The 14,029-nt window shown below is 47.1% G+C and overlaps 1 protein-coding gene across 1 annotated transcript in view; it reads right to left on the bottom strand.

The window, feature by feature from the left end:
- Fabp6 (fatty acid binding protein 6) overlaps nt 1-9,465 on the bottom strand; it is a 39,822-nt gene extending 30,357 nt beyond the window's left edge. The window contains exon 1 of the mRNA XM_052757768.1: nt 9,315-9,465. Within this exon, the coding sequence (XP_052613728.1) occupies nt 9,315-9,320 (6 nt within the window). The 5' untranslated portion in view covers nt 9,321-9,465. The remainder of the gene's footprint in view (nt 1-9,314) is intronic.
- Between the last annotated feature and the right edge of the window lie 4,564 nt (nt 9,466-14,029).

The raw sequence follows: 14,029 nt of genomic DNA, 5'->3' as shown, positions 1-14,029 counted from the left end.
TCAATTAACCATTTGTCCCGAGTTTGAGACCTAACCAGGACCTCTGCCTGAAACCATACCTGCCCACCATGGGAAGAATGTTGTCTGAGGAGACCCAGGGTCCCCGGGAGACTCTAGAGGAGGGAAGTCACTGAAGCAGACCAAGAAAGACACCATGGGTAGCTTCCACTAGGAGGGACCTTCAGAAAATCAAGCGCAGTTCAGTCCCCTCCCTTTAAATAAGAACAGCTAAGGCTGCAGCATCCCAGGGGCCACACAGAAGGTGGTGAACAGCAAGTTCTGGAAGCTGTCTCTCTCTTAGCTGGGGAGACACATAAACTGGGAGACCTAGGGAGTCATAACGTGCAGTCCAACTGTGCCTTGGAGCCCAGCGGCCTCTTTTTGTTCAGCTGTGATTTCTCCATGAGAAAGGGGAGGTGCCTGTAAAATCGGCCTCGCTGTCTTTCATGCTTCGGTTCTTGGCACAGCACCCACGTTGACTCTGGAGCTAAACCCTTGGTTTCTGCAGTCAGATTGTTACCTGGGCTCAGGGATTTACAAAGATTCTCCCCACACTCCCCCCCCCCCCCCCCCCCCCCACTTTCAAAGCACAAAAGACACACTCTGCTTCCCAGGGCTCTGAAGCAACATCTGATCTGCTTTGGGTAGATAAAGAAAAGCAGAGAAACGGATGGAGGGCAGCCCTGGACACTCAGTGGCTGTTTTCCTCATCTCCATCCTGGCTTCCCACCTGCTGGGATCCAGCAGCATACTGACTGTTTCCTTGTGGAGTGAATGGAGAGTGCTACCCTGGAGGAATTCTGGAGGCTGCCTCTCTGGAGCCTGGGGAGATAATGGAAAAAGTTGGAAAAGCCAAGTGCGGGCTCTCTTGTTTGTGATCCCAAATCTCAAGGAGTCAGAGATAGGATGAGCAAAACCAGCTTGGTCTACATACTGAATTGCAGACTACTCAGTAAAACATTGTTTCAGAATAAAACAAAACAAAACCAGAACTGTTTTTAAGAGAGTGGCTGGGAACTGGTCCCCTCGAGGTTCCCACGTGACTCAGCATTTCCAGCTAGATCTGTCTGCATCCTGGCTCCACCTTCTCAAACCATCCTTCAAGGGTGTCCTCTGGATCTCATAGATCCTCCCCTCCCTCTGCTTGCATTCTCATCTCCGCTTCCTGCTCTGAACCCCAACACATCAGTCCCCTCACTCCCCAGGTGTTGTCAAAGGAAAAAAGAATTTCCTACCTCTGGACCATTGTACTACTGGTTCCCCATCTGGGAAGCTCAATGTTGATGTGGAATATTACTTTAACTATGTAAAGATATGTTACATTTGTTTAAGCTGCGGAATGTTACTTTAACTATGCAAAGGTGTGTTACATTTGTTTATGCTGCATTTGTTTAATTATGTAAAGATGTCTTGCTATCTCACATTGCCTGCCTAAGGCACCTGGTTGGTCTAGAAGAAAGCTGAACTGGCCAATAGCTAGGCAGTAGAGGGATAGGCAGGGCTGGTAGGCAGGGAGAATAAATAGAAGGAGAAATCTAGGCTCAGAGAATGAGAAGAGAGAATGAGGAGGGAAAAAGGGAAGATGCTGGGGCCAGAAGCCAGGCAGCCACCAGCGAGCCAGACATGGAGGAAAACAGGAAAGTAAGACACGCAGAATGAAAGAAAGGTAAAAAGCCCTGAGGCAAAACGTAGATAAGGAGAAACAGATTAAAACAAGAGCTAAGATAAGGCGGAGCATTCATAACTAATAACAAGTCTCCATGTCGTGATTTGGGAGTTGGTGGGTGGCCCAAAAGAAAGTATGCTATACAATGTCACTTCCTTTGTGCGAGCCCAAGGGAAGCACTTTATTTCATTGTCTTAAAAGGGGGACAAAGATGGTGCCCTCCAGATCTGTGATTAAAATGTCTCTGGTGCTTCTAATGCGTGCTCAGAACCAAGTGTCCCACAGCCTCCAGGGAAGCTCCAGACCTTAAACTCCTTTTTTGCCCCTTAAAGGTCAAGGCTTTCCCCATTACCAGCCACCAGCTTCCTTGTGCTCCCAATGCAGCCTCGCCTCTTGTTTACCGCCCTCTCTTGACTATGTTTTTTCTTTTCCTTATGACAGCTAGATGAGCACAGAATAGATGTGGGAGACACATCAGAGGGACCCCCTTCTACCCAGCTCCCTGGGATATGTGTGAAGCACCATCAAATGCGGTTGAGAATGTTACCTGTAAGTCCTTATCCCAAACATCATAGGATTTTGTTCTTTTCTGTGAATGAGCCATGCCTCTGGAAGCAAGTTGTTTGGGCCTTTGAATGATAGCTGTGTAGGCTAGTATTTTGTTAACTTGACACAATTTAGAGTTATCCAAGAAAAGGAAATCCCAGTTGGGACACTGCCTCCATAGATTGGACTGCAGGGAAGTCAATGGGATGTTTTCATACATTAGTGATTGATGTGAGAGGGCCCACTCATTGTGGGTGGTGCCACCCCTGGGCAAGTGACTCTGGAGTGCATAAGAAAGCATCTGAGCCGGGCGGTGGTGGCGCACACCTTTAATCCTTTAATCCCAGCACTTGGGAGGCAGAGCCAGGCAGATCTTTGTGAGTTCGAGGCCAGCCTGGTCTACAGAGCGAGATCCAGGAAAGGCGCAAATCTACACAGAGAAACCCTGTCTCGAAAAACCAAAAAAAAAAAAAAAAAAAAAAAGAAAGCATCTGAACAAGCCATCCAGGAAGCAAAGCAGCGCTCCTCCATGGCCTCTGCTTCAGTTCTTGCCTCCAGGTTCTAGTCCTACTTGACTGAATTCCTGCTCTGTCTTCCCTCAACTGGAAGCGTCAGATGACGTAAACCCTTTCCTCCCCAAGTTGTGTTTGGCCAGTGTTTTATCATGAAATAGAAACCCTAACTAAGCCCAGAGTGAGCAACTGTCGGTCAAGAAGCTTCTTGCTGGCAGGAGGCTGGACTGGCAGTTTGGCTGTGTTGGTCACTTTCCAGTTGCTCTCTCTGAGTACCTGCTAGCTTCGGGGACCACTGCAACAGAGTGCCTCCCCTGCTCCAGAGGGCACTGCTCTAGTCACACCCACCCCAGACAGCTACGTAGGCCCTCCAGGCAAGACAAGCCTGGAGACCTTTAGGTAACCTTTGACCTTTGGGTCTCAAGATGGGAGGAGAAGCATCTCCTCAGTGCCTCGGCAAGAAGCCAACGCTTCTCCAATCAGGATTCAAGCTGGCGATGTGCCTCGATAGATAGAGTTCTCACCTAGCATTCATGAAGCCCTGGGTTTGAATCCAAGTGATGTATGAACCCAGAATGAATGCAGTTCACACCAGTAATCCCAATATTCAGTATTGCAGAGTGGAGGTAGGAGGATCAAACTTCAAGGTGATCCTTGGTTATATTTTGAGTTCCAGGACAGCCTGGGCTACATGAGACCTATCTCAAATATATATTTATGTGTATGTATATATACACATATTATTTAGTTATATATCTATGAATATATGCTGTGGGATGGTCTGTTTGTCAAATGTGTTGCTGATTGGTCAATGAATAATCACTGATTGGTCAGTGGCCAGGCAGGAAGTATAGGTGGGACTAACAGAGAGGAGAATTGAGAGAACAGGAAGCTGGGTGGGAGAGACACTGCCAGCCGCCATGATGACAAGCTGCATGTGAAGATGCCGGTAAGCCATGAGCCATGTGGCAAGGTATAGATTAATGGAAATGGATTAATTTAAGCTGTAAGAACAGTTAGCAAGAAGCCTGCCACAGCCATACAGTTTGTAACCAATATAAGTCTCTGTGTTTACTTGGTCGGGTCTGAACGGTTGTGGGACTGGCGGGTGGCAGAGATTTATCCTGACTGTGGGCCAGGCAGGAAAACTCAAGCTACAAATATATATAAATATATAAGACTTTATATAAATTATATATATATATAAATGTTATGTACATTATATACATATTTATAAAATCAGGGGGCAGTGAGATGGCTCAGTGGGCAAAAATGCTTGTGAAACAAGCCCTAAGGACCTGAGTTCACACACACACACAAATAATAATAATAACAATAATATAAATAAAATTTTTAAAATATCGGAGATTGACATTTTAAGACTTATTATTGGTCCCTATGCAGGTCCTCTGATTGGTGGAACTGTAAATCATGCTGTGGTTGGTGCAAATACAATTCTTCATTTGCATATCACATCATCCATACCACAGTGCACCTACACACCCCTTCTTTCTATATAACCGGTCTACACACCTCACTTTTCTTTGTTCTTGTTTTTCTGTTTTGAGAAAAGGTCTCATGTAGCCCAGGCTATCTTTAACCCCTAACTCTCCAGCCTCCTCCTTGCAAGTGGTGTGATTACAGGTATGCATCACCATGCCTATTATCTTCAGCTCACTGCCCTAGGCCTCCCCCTGGTGCCCATCAAAAAGGCTTTTCCTGAATAGTCTTTCTTTGGCTCCACATTGTGATCACGCGTAGAGCAGACACCAACAGGAAATAACATTGGGACAAAAAGAAGAATCAAGAAGGTGGCTGAAGAATTCCACAGAGCAGCTAGCATGGGGAGGGCAGGCAGAGATGAAGGGGTAGCAGTATCAGCACCGAGAAGGAAGAATATGACAGAGAGGCGAAAGTGAAGGACTCTACCTCAGATTCTGGAAGAGTTTCAGGAAACAGCCAAGCCTTCAAGGTTTTGACACCTGGAGGTTACACACTCTAACACTAGCTGCCACTGGCCGCTGCTGCCACAAGATGTTGCAGGAAACTCAGGCAGAATCGACTAGCTGCTGGGTGCTGGGAGCTGGGTGCTGGCTCACTGAGAATCAAAGCCTCCAACCTGACCACCTAGGGGTGTAAATCTCTGGCTTCTAAAGCCAGGAGTTATATATCCAGTTCTTGGGGCTTGGAGTTGTAAGCTTTGAACCTGTCAGCCCTCCTCAGAAGCCAGCCAAAGAACAGCTTTTAGGAAATGGCTCCTCTCCTTCTGCCACTGGCTCTCAGGTTTGAACTGTAATGACACCAAGGGCTTTATCTGCTGAGACACCTTAACAGCCCTGTTGATTTTGTTTTGGTTTGGTTTGGGGTTTTTTTTTTGCACTTTGAAGTAGATTTTTCTCTCTTTCCCCAGATTTCTCTTCCTCACACCCTTATCTTCTCAGCCCCTCCATGGCCTTGCCTTGTCATCCCAGTAAGAAACCAAGCCTCCAGCTGGCCCAGGTCCCGGATCTGAACAATTGCCCTTGTCTCCTCCTCTTTCAAGCTCCACAGAACTAGCCTCCAGGCACTCACCCTCTCCCTACTGGATCCTCAGCCTCCGGACACACCCCACTGTGCACACTTCCCCCTCACACCTCAAGCTTTCTATGGACATCTATATCACCATGGCTAATACGGGCGTACCACTCACGTCTCTGGGATAAAGCCCAGACTCCAGCCCCTTGCCAAACCTCCAGTTTTACTTCTCACTACAGTCCAGTCTAGTCCAGTCCTCTCTAGGAGTCTGTCTACCTTTTTTTTTTTTAAAAAAAAAAAAGATTACAGATTCTTATAAGAGGAGACAGTGAATTAGACGACTTAACTTTAAAAAAGAGGTAATTACGTCAGAGTGATCACAGGAGATACCGGAAGTGGGACTTTGTTGGTAGGTGAGATGGGCGTTAATGAAGAGGTAGCAAAAAGCACGCAAGCACCCAGAAAACAGAAGGAAATGACTGCTCAAAATGGACCATCCAGCTGGGTGTGGTGGTGCACTCTGGAGGCAGAGGCAGGAGGGAGTCTGTGAGTCCAGGTCACCCTGGTCTGTATAGTGAGTTCCAGGACAGCCAGGGCTATACTGTGACCAGTGTCTTAGTCATTGTTCTGTTGCTGTGAAGAGACACATGACCAAGGCAACTCTTAAAAGAGAAAGCATTTAATTGGGGGCTTGCTTACAGTTTCAGAGGTTTAGTCCAGTATCATCATGGCAGGGGACATGGTGACATGCAGGAAGGCACTAGAATGGTAGCTGAGAGCTACATCCCAATCCGTAGACAGACAGAAAAGGTCTAGGCCTGGCATGAGCTTTTGAAACCTCAAAGTCCACCTCCAGAGACACACTTCCTCCAACAAGGCCACACCTACTCCAAAAAGCCACGCCCCCTGATCCTTACAATCCTTTCACATAGTGCCACTCCCCGGTGACTAAGCATTCAAATATATGAGCCTATGGGGGTCATTCTTATTCAAACCTCTTCACCTGTCTCAAAAAAAGAAACAAAACCAGAAAGACCAGTGTGGCTGGAGCAGAGAGTGGGAGGGGCAGAAGAGGCTGCAGGGTCTGAGAAGGTTCTTCTTCTGGAACCATGGCTTCTCCCAACCCCATAGCACACATAGCCCCCATTATTTCCAACTACAGCTCCTTAGTCCTTTTGGATGATCATTGCCTTCTTATTTCTCTCTATACACAGACATCTTTCTCTAAACTATTCAGCCCTCCTTCCTTTCTTTTTTGAGATGGAATATCACGGAACCAGGCTAGTCTCAAACTCACTAGGTAGCTGAGAGTGACTTTGAGCTTCTAATTCTCTTACCTGCACCTGGGATTTCAGGCATATGTCATAGTGCCTGGTTTTGTGGTACTGAGGACCATGTTAGGGCTTTGTGCATGTCAGCTGAGCAACATCCTCGACCTCAGAGCCCTCCATTCCTGCAAAAAGCAAGGTACTGATTATCCTTCCCAGCCTCCTGACCCTATCGATATAGTCTACCCGTGACGGTGAACGATGCTACAGCTATAGAGCAGCTCACCTGAAAATCACCCTGGGCATCCTGATTCTTTTTTTTTTTTTTTTTTTTCGAGACAGGGTTTCTCTGTGTAGTTTTGTTCCTTTCCTGGAACTCGCTTTGTGGATCAGGCTGGCCTCGAACTCACAGAGATCTGCCTGCCTCTACCTCCCGAGTGCTGGGATTAAAGGTGTGCACCACCACCGCCTGGCTGGCATCCTGATTTGTGGTGGTATTGTGTTCCCCAAAATATTGTGCACCCTAATACATTTATCTGGGGTCAGAGAACAGATAGCCACTAGATACAGAGGCTAGAAAATGGTGGCACTCATGCCTTTAATCCTAGCATTCCAGAGACAGAAATCCCTTTAGATCTCTGTGAGTTCAAGGCCACATTAGAAACAGCCAGGCATGGTGACACATGCCTTTAATCCCAGGGAGTGATGGCAAAAGCAGAAAGATATATAAAGCGTGAAGACCAGAAACTAGAAGCTTTTGGCAGGTTAAGTTTTCAGGCTTTTGAGAAGCAGTTCAGCTGAGATTCATTCTGGATGAGGACTCAGAGGCTTCCAGTCTGAGGAAACAGGATCAGCTGAGGAATTGGCAAGGTGAGGTAGCTGTGGCCTGTTCTGTCTCTCTGATCTTCCAGCATTCACCCCAATAACTGGCCTCAGGTTTGATTTTATTAATAAGAACTTTTAAGACTCCTGCTACACTGGTTCTTATTTCCTTCCTCCCAAGAACTCAGGAAAATACCTGCCTTGTCTTGTTCTTAAGCCACTGTGAAATCATCTGCTTTGGATGCCACCTTACCAGACCACTGAAATCAGAACATGCCACTCCCAAATCATATTGATACATGGACCCTCTGAATTAAGGGCATCTGGGGGACAACCAGGGCATGCTGAGGTTCTCTATGAGCATCCCACACTAGCCACGCTTGCCTAAAGATGGTACGGCCTTCATGTGTTGATTGTCAATAGTCCACTGCTGCTGAGCATGATGGCACAGACCTGGAATTTCAGTACTCAAGAGGTGGCAGCAGGAGAATTCAAAGTTCAAAGTTCAAGGTCATCTCTAGCTACATATCCAGTTTTAGGCCAGTCTGGGCTACATGAGACCCCCATCTTTAAAAACAAAGCGTCATGGGAATAGCTCAAGAGGTAAAGGTGCTTGTTGCCAGAACTATGGAGTTTAATCTCCAGGACCCACACGAGAACTAACTCCTACAAATTGTCCCCTGACCTTTACAAGTATGCTATGGCACACATGAACCCACCCCCACAAATAATAAACATAAAAATAAAACAACAACAAAAAGTGAATACAGAACAGTTGGGTGTGGTAGCAGACATGGAATCCCAGAACCTAAGAGGCAGAGACAGGAGGATTGCTGCAAGTTTGAGGCCAGCCTGATCAATATAACACATTTGAGACCAGCTGGTGCTACATAATGAAATCCTATTTCAATAAAAGAAGGGCGTGTGTATGTGTGTGTTTAATATAAATATTACACATAGTAAGATCCTTTGAACAGAACTTAGTTGTCATGAATTTCCTCCCTGGGTTCAGGATCAGCCCTGTGTTAGACAACCATCTTTACCCACAGGCCTCAAGCTCAGGAGCATCTCCCTCCTGAGTTTGCGGGCGGCAGGCATGTACCACCATCCCTGGCTCCACCACCATCCCTGGCTCCACCACCATGCCCAGACAGCCTAGTCCCTGCTCATCTCAGGGCCTCTCCGAGACTCCTCCATGGAAGACCTGTCTGTATGAGAATACAGCCTTTATTCCTCACACATCCCCTTGTCTTCTTGCCATCTCTCTCCTTCAGAGGCTGGAAACCCCTGCCCCCTTCTGTGGTTCCAGAGGCTGTCAGTTACCTGAGTATGTAATTAAATGTAGCATTTCCCCTGTTCCTCTGCCTGGTGTCAGCTTAATGATCAGCTCTGCCAAGGTAACTAGCAGGGAAGGGAAGTCATTTTCCGCTCGCCTACCCCACCACAGTAGCTGCTTAGACACTTGCTTCCAAATTCCCCCTTTTTACCCTCCCCTGCTTAAAATATTGGCAACTCATTTTTTTTTTTTTTTCAACTGTGCGGGCTGAAAAGCAAAACAAAAACTAAAACGCACTCACTTCCTACTGTGCTTAAAATAACATCTTCATCCTTGCCTTCAAGCTGCCCTGCTCTGGCTTATCTGGGTTCTGGTCTGTCTATCTATCTATCTCCGGAGCTCTCTTGCCCTTCACTCCTTGGGTCACATGGTGGTCTGCGCCTCCTGGTTATTGTTCACCACCTCCCGTCTCCAGTCTCCTCCCTCTGCCTGCATTTCCCTGTTTGTTCATTCAGTCATGTGTTTATCTTCAGTCTTCAAGACCAAGAACCCCCTCTGACTTGTTCATGACTGTGGCCCCTGAGCCTGGCACATCACAGCCCCCCCCCCCCCCCCCCCCGACACACACACACCACACACTTATGGGCTGTTGGGTGAATGAAAGCATGCATAGATCTTTCACAAGCCAGGCTCTGTTCCAAGCCATTTACCTGCATCCTCTGACAGAAGCCTGTGGAGATAAACGGCTCTTCAGGTAGGTATAGTGACCTGGCCAAGGTCACACAGCCAGGAGGGCCTGGAGCCTGTATTCACACCAGCCTGCCCCTCTAACACCACACGAGCCTTACAGCTGGCAGCTGAGCTCTGGAGAGAGCTCTCACACCACACGCAGGGATGAATGAGTGGACAGATCACAAACACCTGCACTGAGTAGCACACTGTAATAAACAACCTGACCCCCTCTAAGCAGCTCCGTGGCATCTTCTGGGGGTCTGCTTTTGGCATTCAGAAAGGAGGGAAACACTATAGGAGGACTGTGCATTAAGTACTGGACTTAGAGGGCCTTGTGGTTTTCTGTTCTGCCCAGCATTGCCAGTACCAGCAGCTGCCCAGGCTTGGGTGGGGCGAAGGGAGGGGCGCATATCCAGGGCGGGCGGCACCCACCCAGGGAACATCATATTCTGGTAGCTGTAGGTTCTCTCCAGGGTGGCTCGGCTATCTCGTGAGAGTCCTATCTCTGGCTAGCTGCCATTTGCCTGGCAGCCCTCGTGTCTTGTCTCATCAATCATCCGGCTGCGCTCAGCCAGCCTGGCTCTCCGAATAAGCCATGCGTGCTGAAGATAGAATGGCCTGGAGCTCTGGAGGGAATCGAACCCACACTATGAGGGAGGCAGGGGAGGACCAGAAGGACTGCAGGCCTGAAGTCTCAATGGATCCCTCTCAGCTGAGGAAGGCCCACTAGGGGAGGAGGATTTTTATCGGAAAAGAAGGAAGGGAGGAGAAAAAGGAAAATGGCTAGGGGCTAGGGGTAGAGGTGGAAGTTGTTGGTTTCTTATTGCAATTAAAATTTCGTCTCTTCTGGTGCTCTGCCAGCCGCAGCGCACCCCCCACCCTGTCCCTTCCCGGGAGCAAGCTGACAGCCCAGGAAAAAAGGCAGGCTGCGGAGGTGATTTATTGCAGGTTCTGCTTTGTCAGACCCCCGACTTGGTGGCCTGGCTTCCCTAACCCTCGGCTGCCCCCAGCACTTCCGGGTAGGGATCGCCTAGGAGAGCCTGAGCGTCTCCACGCCTAGCTCCCACTTGCCTGGTTTTCTTTCCATCCCAGCCTCTAGGGAGAGGAATTTGTGTTGTCTCCCTCTGTGAAATGTTCTGCTGAAAGTCAAGATGCCTGAGTCAGGCTCATCAGAGATTTTCTAGTCCAGCCCTCGTCTTCTGTTTTGGTTTTGTTTTTTTGATCTGAACAATTAAAAAAAAAGTAATTCCCAACGTTTAAACTGGAATAGATTGCACTTAAAAATGATTTTTTTGGGTTGGAGATGGTTCATCGGTCAAGAGCCCTGACTGCTCTTCCAGAGGATCCTGGGTTCAATTCCCAGCACCCATATGGCAGCTCAAAACTGTCTGTAACTCCAAGATCTGACACCCTCACACAGACATTCATGCAGGCAAAATACCAATGCACATAAAATAAAAATAATTTAAAAAAAAAGAATACTTGCTGCTCTTGCAGGGGACCCAGGTTCTTTCCACCAGCCACATGGTAGCTCACATCTCAAGATAGCAGGCACACATGAAGTACATATACATACATACAAGCAAAACATCCACATATATATATATATATATATATATATATATATATATATATATATATTATTAAAAAGAATGAAGAGCAGGGCGTTGGTGGCACATGCCTTTATTCCCAGCACTCAGGAGGCAGAGGTGGGCAGATCTATATGGTTCAAGGCCAGCCTGATCTTCATGCAGAGCTACTTCCAGAACAGCCAAGGCTACATACACAAAGAAACCCTGTCTCAAAAACTCAAAAGCAAACAAACAAGCTCCAAAGATCTAGCAACCCTGGTCTGGCTTTCTCTTTGTTACACACTGAGGCCCCAGAGGCTTTGAATTTCCCACCCTGCCCCCCCCCCCCCCAGGTAAAGCTAAAGATGAGTGAAAACTGGAGCCAGGACCCATGAGTGACAACCTTGAATGGAAAAGCCTGGTTTACAGCTGTATAACTTTGACCGCAAAGATTCTCCTATAAACCCCGATTTCTCATCAGAATCTGGTGAAGAACAAATGGACACTTCCCACGAAACACTGAGCACCATTCCCTGTATGTAAGAAACTCTTAACAAGTAAACAACTCTAGAGCCTCAGGGATGGCTCAGTGAGGAGAAGTTCAAGCCGACAACCTTGATTCCATCCCTAGCACCCAAGTTGTCCTTGAGTTCCAGGGTAGCCCCAGCTGGCTGTTACACAGAGAAACCCTGTCTCGAAAAACTAAAACGCAAAACAAAAACAGACTCTTAATTTTGAAAAGGAAACAGACATATAAATGTTCTAATAAATATTCAAACACACCCAAAATTTAATGGCTAAGGATACCACTGTGGGAGCGGACTATGGGGGTTCACACTTATAATCAGGAGGCTGAAGCAGAAAGGCTTCTGTAAAGCTCAAGCCAGCCTGGGCTACAGAGTACCAGGCCATCCTGAGGTACAGTGTAAGCCCTTGCAGTAAAACACACAAGCAAACACAACAATAACAGCATTTTGCCTGTTATCTTAGCACTCAATGGTTCGTGCCTGTAATCCCAGCCTGTGAGAGGCTGAGGCAGGAGAACAAACTGCCATGTGTGAAACCCTGTCTCATAAAACTCCAACAGATGTTCAGTTCTTCCCTAGCCTCCTGGTGGTGGTGGGCTCCCAGGCAGCTGGCAGTGCAGTCCTTTGAACAACATCTCACGGGACTGAATCTCTGACTTAGCACACTCAGTCAGGTGGCCTATGATCTTGGCCTCCAAGGGCCACTCCTCATTGCCTGGGGTCTGAGAGACCGCATGCCAACATGAACTAGCACCCCCCGTTGCCAGGGGGCGGTGGCACACCCCTTGAAGTGCACCAGAGGGTGTGTGCTCTGGAGGCAGAGGCAGGAAGATCTCTGTGAGTTACAGGCCAGACTGCTCTACATAGTGAGTTCCAGGACAGCCTCGGCTACACAGAGAAACCCTGCCTCAAAACAAAACAAAACAAAAAACAAGCACCGGAAAGAACCAGAAATAGCTGAATGTCTTGTTATGACCTCGCCTTGAAAGCCACATGATGTTATTTCCACTTCTCTTCTTTTCGTTATTCTGACTAGCTAGCTGCTCAGGTCCAACAGGGACATCAACTCCTGCTCATGAATTATTATTATTTTTAAAACATTTATCTATCTATCTATCTATCTATCTATCTATCTATCTATCTATCTATCTATCTATCTGTTTGTTGTGCATTGGGTGGGTGCCCGTGCACTAAGTTGCATGTATGGAGGTCAGAGGACAACTTACAGGAGTCATTCTCTCCTTCTACCATGTGGTGCCTCTCAATGGAACTGAGGGTGTCGGGCTTGGCAGCAAGCACCTTTACCCACTGAGCCATCACACAGACAGACAGACAGACAGACAGACAGACACACACACACACACACACACACACACACACACACACACGCTTACTTAAAAAAAGCATGCTGTTGTGGGATAATCTTTGTATACACTGTAAAGGCACCTTCTGATTGGTTTACTAAAGAGCTGAATGGCCAATAGCTAGGCAGGAAAGAACGGCAGGACTTCTGGAGAAAGAGAGGAACTCACGGTTAGAATCTAGACACACAGGAGACTCCAGTGAGACAGGGAGGGAATCAGACTTAGAGAATGGAAGAGAAGTGAAGAAACCATGTGGCAGAACATAGATTAATAGAAATAGGTTAATTTAAATTATAAGAGCTAGTTGGGAACAAGCCTAAGCTAAAGGCCAAGCTTTCATAATTAATAATATATTTCTGTGTCATTATTTGGGGGCTGGTGGTCCAAAGAAAGACAAGAAAGACCGACTACACCATACTCTTCTTAATCTTGCATTTTTTCACTTAATAGTTTATCTAGGGCTGAGATGTAGCTCAGTTGGTCAAGTTCTTATCTAGTATATATGAAGCCTGGGATTTTACCCTCAGCACCACAGCAAACATCAGACACACTGGCACCTGCCTGGAATCCCAGCATTCCAGAGATGGAAGCACAAGGGTCAGAAGTTCAAATTCATCCTCAGATGCACAATGGGTTTGAAGATAGACCATGCTACACAAAACCCTGTCTCGAGACAAAAAAAAAATTAATAATTTATCTTAAAGATCAGCTTGTTTCAGTGTATACAGCAGGGTTTCATATAATTATAGGTATGTGCCACCACAGGAAGTTTTGTATGGTTTAGGGGATTGAACACTGGGCTTACTGCCTGCTAGACAAGCACTCTATTGACTGGGCTACCTCCCTAGGCACCCAGGGTTCTGCTTCCGTGCACGTCAGTCTCTCTGTGTCTCAATTTCTTCATCCATAAAGTAGGCAAAATAGTGTCGAGCACACAGGCTCATCATGAAGATCAACTGGTCTAAGCGATTGTGAAACGCTTATATTTGAGTATCAGGAGCTTCCCTCATTCAATTCTTAATACTTCTCTCCGAGAGATGGGAGCTGAGCTATTATTGTCTTGGTAACGCGGACAAGGAAACAAAAGCTGGGAGAGATAAAGCGACCTTTCCGAGGTCCCCGGAGCAGTAGAGATAGGATTCAAGCTGGGTCAGTCTGACTCCAACTTCTGCAGAGGCTGATCCAAATCATACTGGGTCGTCAGGCCAGGATCTCTGCTGACGCACCATAT

Source organism: Peromyscus californicus, unplaced genomic scaffold (genome assembly GCF_007827085.1).
Source record: "Peromyscus californicus insignis strain IS unplaced genomic scaffold, ASM782708v3 Scaffold_3__1_contigs__length_106647218, whole genome shotgun sequence".
NCBI lineage: Eukaryota > Metazoa > Chordata > Mammalia > Rodentia > Cricetidae > Peromyscus > Peromyscus californicus.
The sequence above is the reverse complement of the archived record's forward strand: the minus strand, read 5'-3'. Positions and strand labels throughout refer to the sequence as shown.